The 15,634-nt window shown below is 43.0% G+C and overlaps 2 protein-coding genes across 2 annotated transcripts in view; one reads left to right on the forward strand and one right to left on the reverse strand.

Moving 5' to 3' along the window:
• Positions 1 to 15,634, reverse strand: part of LOC309482544 (uncharacterized protein) — a 332,446-nt gene that overhangs the window by 275,265 nt on the left and 41,547 nt on the right. The gene's annotated exons all lie outside the window — the stretch shown is intronic.
• The window catches only part of slc16a10 (solute carrier family 16 member 10), a 60,364-nt gene continuing 55,345 nt past the window's right edge, over positions 10,616 to 15,634 (forward strand). The window contains exon 1 of the mRNA XM_082147960.1: positions 10,616 to 12,096. Within this exon, the coding sequence (XP_082004086.1) occupies positions 11,772 to 12,096 (325 nt within the window). The 5' untranslated portion in view covers positions 10,616 to 11,771. The remainder of the gene's footprint in view (positions 12,097 to 15,634) is intronic.

A 15,634-nucleotide genomic window follows, 5' to 3' on the forward strand; every position in this document is an offset into this window, starting at 1 on the left:
CTTTTATCGCATCTCTCGTGTAACGTTACATGCAAGCAGCCGCAACGCACAATCAGACTATTCAGGCAAACGTTTAATGTTCTGTGTAAAAAGTTTACGCATCAAAGTCTAATTTAAAGGGTCCGGTAATTCCAATCATCATTTATTTTCAGTTTTTGGAAATACTTTAACTGTTGCCTCTTTGCTAGACTTAAAAGGTACGTGCTTGTTTTCACAGATCTGAGATTTTAAAATGGCACCATCGGAAATGCTTCAGGACCAGACATGCGCAGTAGCATTCCAACGCGTTTGTTATTGTTTACGTCCTTGAAATGGTCTATATATCTAGAATGTACATTTCCTGAAGAAAATGTGAGTGCTTGCAGTTTAATGCTGTGGTGTAATCAGGAACAGGCTGAAGACTCAGAAGATGAAATCCAAACAACACTTTAATAGTAACGCTCAAGAATCAGGTAAAAGGCAGGGAAACTCACGTTAACACAGTGTAGGTTTTACGGTGACTGGAGAAGGAACAACTTAACTAGTGAATACAACAAGGATAATTACTAAACACAGCTGATTCACATGAACTAATAATGATGGTAACCAAGGAGACGAAAGAATGGGGGGAAACTGAACAAAGAAATACGTGACAGATGAAAACACACTGAAAGTCTATGAACTAAACTGAACGTGACATAATGCCTCTCCCGGCAAGAAGAGTGCTGACAGATGGAGAGATGGTGGAGGTTTAGAAGGACGTGGCGACGGGCTGTGGAAAGGGGCAGGCAGACAGACAGATGATAACCAGGGAGGAGCAGGAGGAAGCATCCATGGTGGAGAAGATGGAAAGAGTTGCCACGTGGATGCGACCCAGAGCTCAGCCATACCATAGTTATTAAAAATGCAGGATCTCGTAAAATTATATAATGCACAGTTCATGTTTAAAGCATATCACTATTTATTACCTGTGAACGTTCAAAACATGTTTTCTCCCAAAGAGCAGTCGTACAATTTGAGAGGATTTGGGAACTTTGTGGTCCCAATGGCGGGTTCCACCAGGAGGAGTTTTTCTATGTCTGTATGTGGGGTTACTTTGTGGAATAATTTGGGGCTTGAATTTAAGCAATGTCAAAACATTCACCTTTTCAAACGTCTTTACAAACAAAAGGTCTGGTCCCATTACAATGATAATGAGGTTTGATTGTATTCATATTGTGTGGAGTGTTGGATTAGTTGTTATTTACCCTTGTGGTATTACGTCTACCATTGTTGGTAGCTGTTCGTCACTGTTATGTACCCTTGTGGTATTCCGTCTACCATTGTTGGTATTTGATATTCATTGTTACCTGAGGTAATATCTGTATGAATATGTATAGTATGTATGTGTGGTTTTGCATATGTGCAACTATAATACTGTTTCTTAATGAGGTATTATTATTACTATTTTTTTATATATATATAAATAATTGTATTTTTCCTTCTCTCTTGGAGATAGTTGAAGTAGGAAGCAGCTATTTTGTTTGTATTCTTTGACAGACTGGGGTGGGGTTCAATAAGTTTTACTTCTCCCCACTCCATTTCAAGCATAAGTGTATAAGTTATTATTCTTACTATTATTATTCTTATTATTATTCTTATTATTATTATGTATTTTTTTCTGTTGTCACACTATTTGCTTGAAATAAATAAATAAATAAAAAATAATAAAAAATAAATAAATTCAACAGGCTTTTTTGTTTCAAAAACATTTGTCATTATTCTACTTCTATATATATTTTCTTAGTTTTGTTATCCTTACGTTATTGTCAATCTGTAATTTTCCTATTTCATATTTAGTGATTGTATCTTTTGTATATTTTTACAGTTTCACAGTTGAATCATAAACTCGAGGTGTCCAGCGAGGTTTTTTGAGTCACTGTTTAACTTACTGGATAGTTAGATGCCAGAGAAATCTAATAAGGCCAGTACACCGTATCTATTCAGGCAAGACGTCTAACCGCCCCGCACCATCATATTTAAACTGTTGGACTATACCGATAGACAAGCTATCGTCTAAGGGGCGATATCGTCAAATACGGCAGCGAAACCTTTCATTTCTTTACTCAAGCCAGCCCAGTCTGCGTTGTCTGAGCTGCGTGTACACGGTGGGGAGGCCGGCACAGGCAAGAACCTGGCCATTCCAGCTGATGCTAAGGATGTGGCGGAGACATCGCATGTGGTAACTGTTCAGCTTCTGCTCTTGCTTGGCATATGTTGTCCAGGATTCACTCCCATACAGGAGGGTGCTGACTATGCAGGCTTTGTACACTGACATCTTGGTTTGAGTGGTCAGCTTGGGGTTCTCCCAGACGTGATTGGTCAGTCGTCCTAGGGTTGTTGCGCCCTTTCCGATGTGTTTGTTGATTTCTGCATTTAAGGACAGGTTGTCGCTAATGGTGGAACCAAGGTAGGTGAACTGGTGGACCACTTCAAGTTCGTAGTTGTCGATGGTGATTACAGGTGGTGTGCCCACATCTTGGCCCATCACGTTGGTCTTCTTCAGGCTGATGGTTAGACCGAAGTCTTTGCAGGCCTGGGAGAATCTGTCCATCAGACACTGTAGATCTTGTTCAGTGTGAGAGGTGACCACTGCGTCATCGGCAAAGACCATATCTCTAATGATGATCTAACGCTCCTTGGTTTTTGCTCTGAGACTTGCGATGTTGTAGAGTCTGCCGTCTGATCTTGTGTGCATGTACACCCCTTCGGTTGAATTCCCGAAAGCCTGTTTCAGAAGAAGGGAGAAGAGGATGCCGAAGAGGGTTGGAGCAAATACACAGCCTTGCTTCACGCCTCTTTTGATGTCAAATGGTTCGGACATGCTGCCATCGTACTGGATGGTTGCCTTCATACCGTCGTGAAAAGATCTGATCATGCTGTGAGGCTTCGGGGGTATCCGATCTTCAGGAAGATGTTGGAGAGCCCATCCCGGCTAACCAGGTCGAAGGCCTTAGTCAAGCCTAAGAAGCCGACGTAGAGGGGCTTCTGCTGTTCCCTGCTCCTCTCCTGTAGTTGGCGAAGAAGAAGATCATGTCCACTGTAGAACATTATGCTCGAAAGCCACAATGGGACTCGGGGTAGACGCGTTCTGCCAGCTGCTGAAGATGCACTAATAGCACTCTTGCATACAGTTTGCCCACAATGCTCAAGAGGGAAATGCCTCTTGAAATAGTTGTTGCAGTCCCTCCTGTTGCCTTTGTTCTTGTACAGGGGGACGATCTTGGCGTCTCTCATGTCTTGTGGAACACCACCTTCACTCCAACACTGACAAAGGATGTTAAATAGTGGCTGCAAAAGGATGGTCTTGCAGTGCCTGATCAGGTCTGGGGGGATGCCATCATTCCCAGCGGCTTTGCCGCAGGCTAAGCTGTTGATAGCCTTGCTGAGTTCTGCCAGTGTTGGTTCAGCGTCTAACTCCTCCATGGTGGGCAGAGGATCGATGACGTCCAGTGCTGAGGTGACAACAATGTTCTCTCTAGACGAGTAGAGCTCTGAATAGTGTTCCACCCATCTCTCTATCTGCTTGGTTTTGTCTGTGATCACCTTTCCGCAGCTGGTTTTCAGGTGTGCAGTTTTGCTCTAAATTGGTCCGAGAGCTTTCTTGATGCCCCCGTCTATGCCCCTGATGTTACCTGTTGCTGCTGCATTCTGAATGTCATGACTGAGCTCCCGCCAGTACTCATTGGCGCATCTTCTTGCTGTCTGCTGTACTTTGCTCCTGGCTGATCTGAGTGCTTGGAGGGTTTTCCCACCTGGTGAGCGCTTGTATTCAGCAAGGGCAGCGCGCTTTGCTTCAATAACAGGGGTCAACTCCACAGACTTGGCATCAAACCAGTCACGGTTCTTGAAGGTCTTTCTCCAATAGGTAGCAAGAGATGATTTATGAATTGCCTCATGCAGGTGGTTCCATGACGCAGAAGCGGTGTTACATGGGTAGCCTACAGACAGAGCATCCTCAAGAGACTTTGTGAATTCCTTGAGCTTCTCTGGATGTTGCATCTTAGTCGTGTCAATGCGTGGCTTCCCTTCTTGTTTGGAGCGGTGGACTTTCTTTGGCAGCAGCTTGATCTTGCAGCATACCAGTGAGTGATCAGAGTCGCAGTAAGCTCTGTGGTATGAGCAGGCAAGAAGCACATACTTGAGGCTTGTACGTCTGACGATGACCATGTGGAGCTAGTGCCAGTGCTTGGATCGAGGGTACACATCATCATCGACATGACACTATGTGTTGTGGCTTCATCTGGAAATAGGAGTTGGTCATGCAGAGGCCATGATAAGAGCAAAGCTTCGTTTATTTTTGTTTATCTTGCCAACTCCAAAGGAACCCAAGCAGGAAGGCCAAGAGCTATGGTGTGCACCTACTCTGGCGTTGAAGTCACCAAGGAGGATGAGGTGTTCACTGCTGTGGATGTTCTTGATGGCGTCATTCAGGTTGGTGTAGAACTCGTCTTTTGCCTCAGGTGTGGAGGTCAAGGTTGGGGCATAGGCGCTGATGAGTGTAACTGGACCCTCAAAGGTATGGAGGCGGAGTGTCAGCAGGCATTCTGATCCCTTGTTACCTGGCTCAACCATCTCCAGCAAGGTGTTCCTCACTGCAAACCCTACTCCGTGCTCTCTGCGGTCCTCAGCGCTCTTTCCTTGCCAGAAGGTGTAACCCTTCTCCTTCAAAGATCCCGATTCAGCCAGGTGTGTTTCTTGCAGAGCGGCTATATCTACCTTTAGTCTCAGTAGCTCGTCGTTAATGACCGCTGTCTTTCTTACGTCACTGATGTTCAGGAGGTCGTCAAGTCCAGTTGTCATGGTGCGGACATTCCAGCATCCCAGATTAAGAGCTGGTCTCTTCTTCTTGTTTTTTCTTGGTGTGTTATTGCAATTTGTAAAGTGTGTAAATACAAAAGACTCAGATATATAGATGTGGTTTGGAAATAACAAAGATAAAAATGAGTAGACATAATCACAATAACTAGAAACAATCAGATTCTTAAAGTATATAACAGATACACTCGGAATTCAGTCATTTCTCCTCTTCCCTGCCACATTCAAGGTCATTCATGCAGGGAGACAAAACCTCTTTCCATCGCTGTTGGAGGCTGAGCAGTATCTCAGTGTCTTCACGGCCCGGGCACGACACCGATATAGCGTCTTTGGGACTGCCTCCTCAACTGAACCGCTGTGCTGATATGGATATGGAGCAGTCTGTTACTGAGTAGAGATAAACTACACAGCGAACATACTGTATATATGCTGTTTTAGGCCATTTATTTTATTTTTTCTTATTTACTTTTTTTTTTTTTGCTCTGGCCACAAAATATGTTGTTACTGATGTAGGTTCCCCTTTATTTTATTTTATTTTTAGGCTATTAAACCCCTGAGCAGGCTGAGTTTTTATGTGGAAATTTGTTACATGATTTATTTTTAAAATATTTTTTATTACAATCATAAATCCTTCCCCACTTTAGTTATAATAACTTCTACTCAGTAGTGGTTGGGATCACACTGCAACTGAGCACTCACGGCTCTTCTAAACTGCTGTTTTACGCTAGCCAGAAGGTTTGTAATATCCTTGCGGCCTGCAAAGTGTATGTACATAGTTTGGTTTGTTCATCTGTGTTCTGCTCGTGGGAGCAACTGACTTAAATGTACAATTTGTTTTAAATGGTTTTCGAGTACTGGGCTTCTCTACGCTCCTTTTGTCTTTCTATCTGTATGTGATATCTCTGCTCTTAACATTTTTAGTTGCAATGTGTGGGGATTAAACTCACCGGTAAAGAGCACTCATTGTTTGGAATTTTTGCTGCTCCAAGTTCACCGCTTTCAAAATCAAAATTATAAGACGTTGGCATGTTCATGTGCTCTTAATAAATCTAAGGGTGTCTTAATTCTACATTAGAGATCATTAAATTTGTCTGTGGATACAATGGGAAGAGATGATTGTGGTTGGTTTGTATATGCAGCCATTAGGATTAATCATACCAAAGTTCTCTTCACATCTATATATGTACCAAACGTATGTGACCACCAATTTATTGACAATATTTCTGGAACCTTGAATAATTTAAATGATTATCAAGTTATTCTAGATGCAGACTTCAATGCTTGTGTCCACCTAGAGTTAGACCGCTCCAGGCCCGGGGTGGGTAATCGGGAGAATCGGGAGAATTCCCGGTGGGCCGCTTCACTTTTGGGCCGGTCGAGGATTTTTTTTTTTATATATTTTTTTTTATATTTGTCACGTTAGTTACATTAGGCTACACAGTTTCCGCATTCTGACACCGCAGCGCGCAGCCTCTGCATGGGTTGTACCATGAGAGGGAGCTCTCCCCTCCCATAGAGTTGGTTGGGTCCATAGCCCGTCTTTTCTAAAACGTTTTCTGAGGTAGGCTACCGCGGCACCGCCGGTGCCTACCATAGACAGTATAAGAAATGGACAGAGTCATCTCATTGGAACTCAATTGAGGCAAGTGAAGCCCATTTTCAGCGATTTTTTTAGGACTTCCGTTCCTGACGCGCAGACTCAAACTGAGCTTGACGACGTATATGTGACGTGAGCAACCCGTCTGTCTTCTAGTGGCTGTGGCATGAGAAATCTGAATCATTCCCTTCCGAATCTTGTAGAGACGGAGAGCGTGAGTAGGAGGTATCCATGAGCTAGGAGCAGGAGAAACTTTTGCTAGGTATTCTGATTAATTATTTTGTCATTTTGCCTCCACATCTCCCCGATTGCCCGCGAGCTTCTCCTCCCGTCAATACGGTAATCTCTCTACTGTGCGACAGAGAGTCGTGTGGTTATGACGCAATCGTTAGCCTACTTTTACAAAAACTGTTTTTACGGGGCCATAACATAAGCTACAAGGTAATGGGGCATTTTATACATTGTCGTGTTTCTCTAGAAATAAATAATGGACAAATGGAGTCTTTAAACGCCTCAGATGTAAAGTTATTCGCTGTCAAAGTGACGCCAAAATGAATGGGATTCAATGGGATGCTAACAGCAGGTGAAGTTCTGCTACAAGATGGTGGCACGCGGCCGGCTTCAACTTCCGGTCGACTTCCTTCCCGCTTGGTGCCTACCGATAGCTGGGCCGGCCCTATGGCGGCAAATCAATGACAAAATAAACGGAGCGCACAACTGATGCTGGCGCGCGCAGTAAATGATATTCGCGAGAGGATAACAGATCTACACGCGAGGAAGCGGGAACTCGCGAGCTCATTCAAACCCCGCGCGCGCGTATGACATCTTCTCCTCTGCCCTCGCGCGCGCGCATGATCATTCCCCACGCTCTCGCGCTTGATCTCCTGCTTTTGCTCGCTCGAACACTTTTATTTTTGGCAGTCGATGGGCGGGACTTACTGTTTTAATAACCTCAAATGTCATTAGGTATCACGTTTTTTGATTAAAAAAGCATTATTTTTGAATATTTTTAAATACAAATAAATCTGTAAACATTAGTTCAATATGCCTCTTTGTGGAAGAGTGGGATACATTTCAAATGCTTTCTTTCTTTCTTTCTTTCTTTCTTTCTTTCTTTCTTTCTGCTTTTGTTAATTTATCAACCTACCCATGTGGAATAGTGGAACATTTTTTGTTAACTTCTCAGCTTAAGTGAATTATTATTTAACCTTTACATTATTTGTTGAACCATGTTATTAATAAAAACTACACAATAGTAAGAGCTGAACTGTTGCTTCATTTATCCAATTTGGAAAAAGTGCTAATTTGGAATTCCACCATGGAAAAAGAGGGCCGGTCTTGGGCCTGAAACTCCCGGGCTGAAATGTGGCCCCACTCCGGCCCTGGACCGCTCCTCCGCTGACCCCACTGTGGCAACGCCATTAGTTTAATTGCAGAGCTTAATCTAGCAGACCCTTTGCATATTAATAATGGTCATACTAAATCGTATACATTTTATTCCACCCATCACAAGTCATTTTCAAGGATCGATTATATTTTGGTTGATCCCTCTTTGGTCCAACACATCAGCATTGATATTTTGCCTATTTTGATTTCAGATCATTCACCTGTCACTTGTAATATTGCAATAGGTGTCAAATTCTCTAAAGCTTTAATAATACACTATTATATTACACCTCATTCTTAGATCAACTTAGACAAGAACAAATAAGTTTTCTGGTGATTAATTCAAGTCACCTCCATTTATATAGCGCTTTTAACAATATAGATTGTTTAAAGCAGCTTTACAGTGATACTAGGAAATTACAGTAACAGAGTTTGTTTAGGCTTTACAGCAGATGAATCTTTTTGCAAAGTTGAAAAGGGTTGCCTATTTAGTCAGGAGCAGTGAGTAATTTCTTTGTCCTTTTGATTGATTAACATTAAAACACAGCAGCAGGTTTATTAGACTGCTGTCCCTTTAAGACTGAAACCACGGACCCTATTTGAATATATTGTCTACGTTCACTTGAGATATCACCGACTTTTGTTTACTAGGATACTCGCCAAGACAGGCGTTTTACATAATTTTGTGTGAATTCGTCCGTACAAGCGCAAGACGTGAAAGACACTTCAATTCAGTATTCACGCGCTGAGACGCTGGTTTTCAGGGCGCGCGATTTGGATGTTTGCGTTCATGGAACTTTTTGACCTGCAAACGTCCTGTAATAATGTAATAATAACCAATCGTTATACATAAATCAGGTAACAGTTCATGTTTTACTTACATATACAATTTAGTTTTAATCCAAATAACACGTGCTGAGTGAACGATCAGCGATCAAGAGCATTCAACAGAAGTGCTCTCTCTCTCTCTCTCTCTCTTGTCAGTAATAATAAGCCACATACCTCGTTTTACTTTCTTTGACATTGACATCCGACTGAACTACAAACTTTCCACTGACGTCTGTTTAAAGGGATACGCTAGACCAGCTCGATTATCAGCAGATTATCAACATCCCTCTCAACCAGTTTCACAAAAGTGTCAATTGGAGCACTTGATGTTGGAGGGCAAAAGGTGCTTTTTGTTTTGAAAGGATTATAAAATATTGGCGTTGCGGGAGTAGTCGGATTCTTGTCAAAGATGTATCTCAGTTTTAAAGAATTTGAACAGTTCAGAACTAACAGAACTAACCACGTGTAACCACAGCAGCCTAGGAGCTCCACATCCAGCATCTTCACCTCCATGATCGTCTGAGACCAGCCCCCCAGACAGCTGTTGCAACAAGCGTTTGCATAACCAAAGAATTTCTGCACAAACTGTCAGAAACCGTCTCAGGGAAGCTCATCTGCATGCTTGTCGTCCTCATCGGGGTCTCGACCTGACTGCAGCTCGTCGTCGTAACCGACTTGAGTGGGCAAATGCTCACATTCGATGGCGTCTGACACTTTGGAGAGGTGTTCTCTTCACGGATGAATCCCGGTTTTCACTGTACAGGGCAGATGGCAGACAGCGTGTATGGTGTCGTGTGGGTGAGCGGTTTGCTGATGTCAGCATTGTGGATCGAGTGGCCCATGGTGGCAGTGGGGTTATGGTATGGGCAGGCGTATGTTATGGACAACCAACACAGGTGCATTTTATTGATGGCATTTTGAATGCACAGAGATACAGTGAGATCCTGAAGCCCATTGTTGTGCCATTCATCCATGACCATCACCTCATGTTGCAGCATGATAATGCACGGCCCCATGTTGCAAGGATCTGTACACAATTCCTGGAAGCTGAAAACATCCCAGTTCTTGCATGGCCAGCACACTCATCGGACATGTCACCCATTGAGCATGTTTGGGATGCTCTGGATAAGCGTATACGACCGCGTGTTCCAGGTCCTGCCAATATCCAGCAACTTCGCACAGCCATTGAAGAGGAGTGGACCAACACTCCACAGGCCACAATCAACAACCTGATCAACTCTATGTGAAGGAGATGTGTTGCACTGCGTGAGGCAAATGGTGGTCACACCAGATACTGACTGGTTTTTGGACCGGACTGGTCCCCCCACCCATTTTAGAGTGTCCTTTTATTGCGGCCAGCCTAAGGCACACCTGTGCAATAATCATGCTGTCTAATCAGCATCTTGATATGCCACACCTGTGAGGTGGATGGATTATCTCAGCAAAGGAGAAGTGCTCACTAACACAGATTTAGACAGATTTGTGAACAATATTTGAGAGAAATAGGCCTTTTGTGTACATAGAAAAAGTCTTAGATCTTTGAGTTCAGCTCATGAAAAATGGGGGCAAAAACAAAAGTGTTGGGTTTATAATTTTGTTCAGTGTAATAACTTTTTTAAAACAAAAATGAAGCATCGCTGAAATTCCTTAAGCTGGACCGGGATGCTATTTTCTTCTGGAAAAAAAAAAACTTTTTTGCACTATTTTTCCTGTTATCTCTGTAAAGCTGCTTTGAAACACTCTGTACTGTAAAAAGCGCTATATACTGTAAATAAATGTGACTTGACTTGACTTGATTATAGGGTAGTTGTGTACACACACATTGCCAACACACTTTTATGTTCAAACACCATGTAAAAGTGAATTTTGCATAATAGGTGCCCTTTAAAAAAATTAAATGACATGACATGTATAGGCAAAAACCATGGGATTTTATTTTTCATTCACTAATTAATATTTAGGTTTCAGGTTTTCTTTTTACCAAAATTTGTATAAAGATGATTCTCAACTATGTTATGAAAGATATAACAGAATGAATTGATACACCATTTTACTTTATGCAATATCTGGGTTAAATTACCGTAACTGAATATTCCCATTCAATACAATGTATACACTGTATCTAATTTGCATATTAATGTATTCTTGGGGCAACATAATGAAAAAAGAAGTGCAAAATTGGGAGTAATAATTGGCAACATTTTAATAATTATATCTAATATTTCATAGGAATATTGATATTTAATTTCTTTCCCTATTCACTTCTCCCAAAATGCTTGATAAACATGATTTAAGTCCTGGTGTCCTCTACTGGGGACATGTATGAAATCAATGCCCTGTTTTATCATATTTCCATAAGAGTGCTACATTTAATCACTAAACTAATGTCAGTTATTTTTAAAGACCAAGAAGAAGTAGTTTTTATGGTGAAACCTACAAATGTTTGGTATCTCTGAAAAGCCCTGAATGTGCTCTTTACAGGACACCCAGAGTTATAACTGGTATGGTGTCAGAGAAATTCCCTAAAATAATGTCCACGACAGAGGACAAAAGTCTATTCCTGGCCTGGGTCCCATTTATACGTGCGATTTAATTCCCTAACAGTGTGAAGGCCAGTATTTAAATTATTTTATGAACTGGTCAGAGCTCATTTTCCTCGCATGTGTCGAGCGTCAGCGTGAGTGTGTGTGCAGCACTTCAACAACACTAGAGCGCGCGCGCGCGCGCGTGCCGCGGACAGTGACGTAGACTGATGCAGTCCAGCTGCAGGAGTTACTGTCTCTGTCTTATTCCGTGTGCTTATACACACACACCTAGTGTGGTGCTGCAGCTGATTATTTCAATCATCATTCCGTCCATCTCTGTGAATAATGCACAGGTACAGGACGAGTGACCACGGCCAGATGCAGCTGTTGCGTGCGCGTGTCCGTGCAGAACAGATGTGCCTCATCAAGACTTCTCCAGGAGGAGACTTCATCTGATCCGCTCTCGGGCGCTGGGTCTGTCTGTAGCCCCGCCTCCTGCAGCTCAACTGTATTTATAGCTTATTGCACCAGTGTAACAGTCATCAGCGCAGTGTATCTGCATTCACAGCGGACTCAGAGGAGATCCACACACGATCAGCATGACTGAGACTCACTCCGACTCCGAGCCACACACGATCAGCATGACTGAGACTGCCGCCGACTGCGAGCCGACTCGTGCCGCGCCCGCGCCGGAGGAGCAGCAGCAGGAGAACGGCGGCTGTAGGGTCTCCGAGAGCGAGGACAAGGCGCCGGCGGAGTTCGAGCCCCCGGAGGGCGGCTGGGGGTGGGTGGTGATGCTGGCCTCCATGTGGTGCAACGGCTCGGTGTTTGGCATCCAGAACGCCTTCGGTATCATGTTCGTGGCGCTGCTGAAAGAGTTCGGCTCCGGGAAGGAAGAGGACGACGACCTCCGCTTCAGAACAGGTAACAGCCATTTCCGTGATCGACAGCGCGAGCGCGAGCGGATTCAGAAGCGTTCCTCCACGTGTCCGTGAAGGGGCTCGAGCGCGCGTCACCGTGCACTTCTCCTGACTCACTGTAATGATCAGCAGCGAGCCTGAGACTGAGAGAAGTGTGTGTCACACACTCCTACAGCTCTGTCTGCTTCACACACACACAGTCAGACCGAAAGCGCAGTGTTTGAAACACACCAGGGATAGTTGTCACACTTTTACTACAGTGAATGTTTCTCAGTGCGAGTTTGTTTGTTAAAGTTAATTCAGTTTTTTGGCTGCACTTTATTTGGTAACACTTTTTTTACAGTGTCCTTGTTCCATATGTTACATGCACTTACCATAGTTGGCCTAATAACAGTAAAATATGCATAATTGCATGCAAACTAAACCTCAACCAAATCCCAATCCTACCCTAATATATACAATTACACTGTAACAGTGACACATTAAAATAAAGTGTAACCCTTGTACCATTCAAATAAGTACTGAGAAGGCTAATATTAATTAACTACATGTACTATAGGGTTAGTGTTTGGTTTAGGTTAATTACTTGTAAATATACATAATTACTATTGTAAGTACATGTAGCACACACCCCTACAAAATCGTAGTCTAGGAAGAATACACTGTTTATTAAACACACTCAATGTAAAAACATGTAAAACAGAAGGCCTAAATGGAGATCCGCCATTAAACTGTCTATTATAGGCTTATCAGTAAAGCATTGTGAAGCTCTAAACAACCCATGAAACTCATAATGTTAAATCATAGTTTTGGCCAACAGAAACAAACCCTGAAAACTTGGTCTGACTTGAGTTTGTCGTGAGACAACTATTCATTACAAATGTGCCTTCATGTATTAATGTATGTCAGTTCTTTTATAAAAACACTGCAAACTCATGATAATATTGGTGTTTAAGTTCAACCAGTTTAGTTTTAGATCCACTGGCAGAGAAACTTTGAGTGTGTGACCTATAAAACACCAGTCCTGTGCTGAACGATCAGAGAACCGGCGATCGCTGTCGAGTTTCTGTTATTTTAGTGTAATTGTTCTGTTATTGAATATAGTGAAATGAGTCAGAAACGGTGATCGCTGCCGTGTTTCTGTTATTATAGTGTTATTGTTCTGTTATTGAGCTGAATGTAGTGAAATGAGTCAGTTTTTGCACATCAAACTGGTCCAGGATGATGTGCTTTGTTTGATCCGTTTGACTGATCATGGCAGAAGACATTGACATTGACTTTTCTCACTGGCGTCACATCAGTGTGTTTCTGTCAATGATTGATTTCCCCTGTAGATGATCACTCATTTACTGCCTCTCAGCAGAGCTACAGCTAAAACACAGATATGATCAGTTCTCAGTGTTGTTGGAAGGACAGTCTTTAAAGCGTGTGCTGTGTGATAGTTAACAGATGTTATATTACAGATGCACATATAGGGATGTTGTCATGTGTTTATAGCAGTTCTGTGCCATCACAGACTGTCAGATGATCCTGTACGAGTGTGTTTATGAGACGCATGAGTGCTGCAGTGATGAAGCTCATCTTCATCTGAACGCTTCTTACGCTCTCGACAGCTCAGCACAAACTGAGGATGATCTGATCCTCATACGACTCTCGCTGTGACGCTTCTCTTCGTCGCACAGCTGAAGTGTGTTACGGTCATTAACTCAACGACAGGGTTCATTCAGCTGAGAACCGCTGAGATCTGCGGACAGGAGTTTCGTCAGTCATACGGTCGTCTCAAGGTGCCGTTAAAGATGTCCTGCGTAATGCCTGGTGAAGATTGCATCATCAGGGCCAGCTGTCGCTCGTCGCTCCACACACTCATGCCAGCGCCGGTCAGAGGTCAGAGGTCATGGTCCACATCTGCCGTCTGACACAACGGCTCCACACAATCTCACAAACCATAAAAATACTGTTTGTACAAACTGTACGTTCATCATCTCTCAGGCAGATTTAGGATTGGGTTTAGGGATAGTTCCATGTTATTAAGCACAATTTATAGTAATTACTATATTAACTACATCAACGTATGAGAATGAGACACTGTAAAATAAAGTGTGACCGGTTAGGTTCAGCGTTAGTATGTAGTTATTACACAGTTATTGTAGTTACTGTAATAAATACAGATGGGGAACAGGACTAAAATAAAGTGCTACTCTCAAACATTATGTGAACGTTACTTCGGAATGATCTCTGAACGTTCTTAAACTAATATTAAATGAAACATTTCATGAGCGGTGTATAAATAATGCTTTTGTGCTAATGATTTGAGAACATTATTAAAGAACAGATAAATATTCTATTGATGTTACTGGAAGAGCGTTTGTTCATAACTTTGAGAGAATCTTGACAGAATGTTCCCTGTTAGTGGCAAATCTCAGCCGTGCGATTGCTTGTACTGTCGCAAGATGTAATGCTCAGCTCTAAGGGCCCTATCTCGCACCCAGCGCAATAGACTTTGTACACCGTGCACAAACTTTTCCCTCCACAGACGCACGTCGGTAAATTAGGGAATGAACTTGCGCTCCCGGGGGCGGTTCAGCGCAAAGAGGAGGCGTGTTCCGGCGCAAACGTTCCCTGGTGCTATTAAGCGGTTTCAGAAAACATTTCCTCCACTGACCAGGAGAAACCTCGTGGTGCGTTATTCAGGACGCACGCTTGGCCATAATGTAGCGTGTGCATAACACACACACACTTTGCTTCTCTCATCTACACAGACGCAGCAGTTCACACTTTTGCAAACCATACATTATTACAAGGAAAAATATTACAAATGAGGGAAATCATTGTTGTGTCCATGAAGATGTGAAAAAATAGGCATAAATCTAGCTTACACATTTACCCAAATTATCATACGCCTGTTTAACCGAAGCTAATTTGGGTGTGTTTCTCCATCCCCAATGTCACTTCTCTGTGTTTTACGGCCCTGACGAGAACGTCGGTCTCCTCGGCTGTGATCCGCTCCTGGCGTGCGTCTGGCAAATCCGCCGTTATAATAGCAAGCCGCCATGGAACAAGCGCGCCTGCTCTTAAAGGGAATGAGAGATGACGCTCTGATTGGTTTATTTCACGTTACGCCCAAACCACACCTATGAGTAATGAAGCTACTTCAGACCAACACATTTTTGATTTGCGAGATCCGCCCACAAAGTTACTTGCGTTTCGCGTTTGATACTTGAGTTTCAGATCGTTAAAATAGGGCCCTAAGTGTGAATATAAGATATTAGGATATCATCTGTGAAAAGCGCTGTATATATAACTTTGACTTGACTAGTTCCACTGACATGCCTGAATGTTCAGAGTGTCAAACTAGCGACCAGCCAGAAGACCTTAGCAACCCCCATAGCAACCACTCAGAGCAAGACTGTCAGCGTTTCCGATTGGACTGTGCATGCCTAGCTTTTCCTGTCCACATGTTCAATGATCCTGATGTTCACAGACCCTGTTATGAGTGTCTCTGGTGGGGTTTGGTGTAATGATGTTAGACGTGCACGTCTGTA

Source organism: Leuciscus leuciscus (genome assembly GCF_965113295.1).
Source record: "Leuciscus leuciscus genome assembly, chromosome: 19".
Taxonomy (NCBI): Eukaryota; Metazoa; Chordata; class Actinopteri; order Cypriniformes; family Leuciscidae; genus Leuciscus; species Leuciscus leuciscus.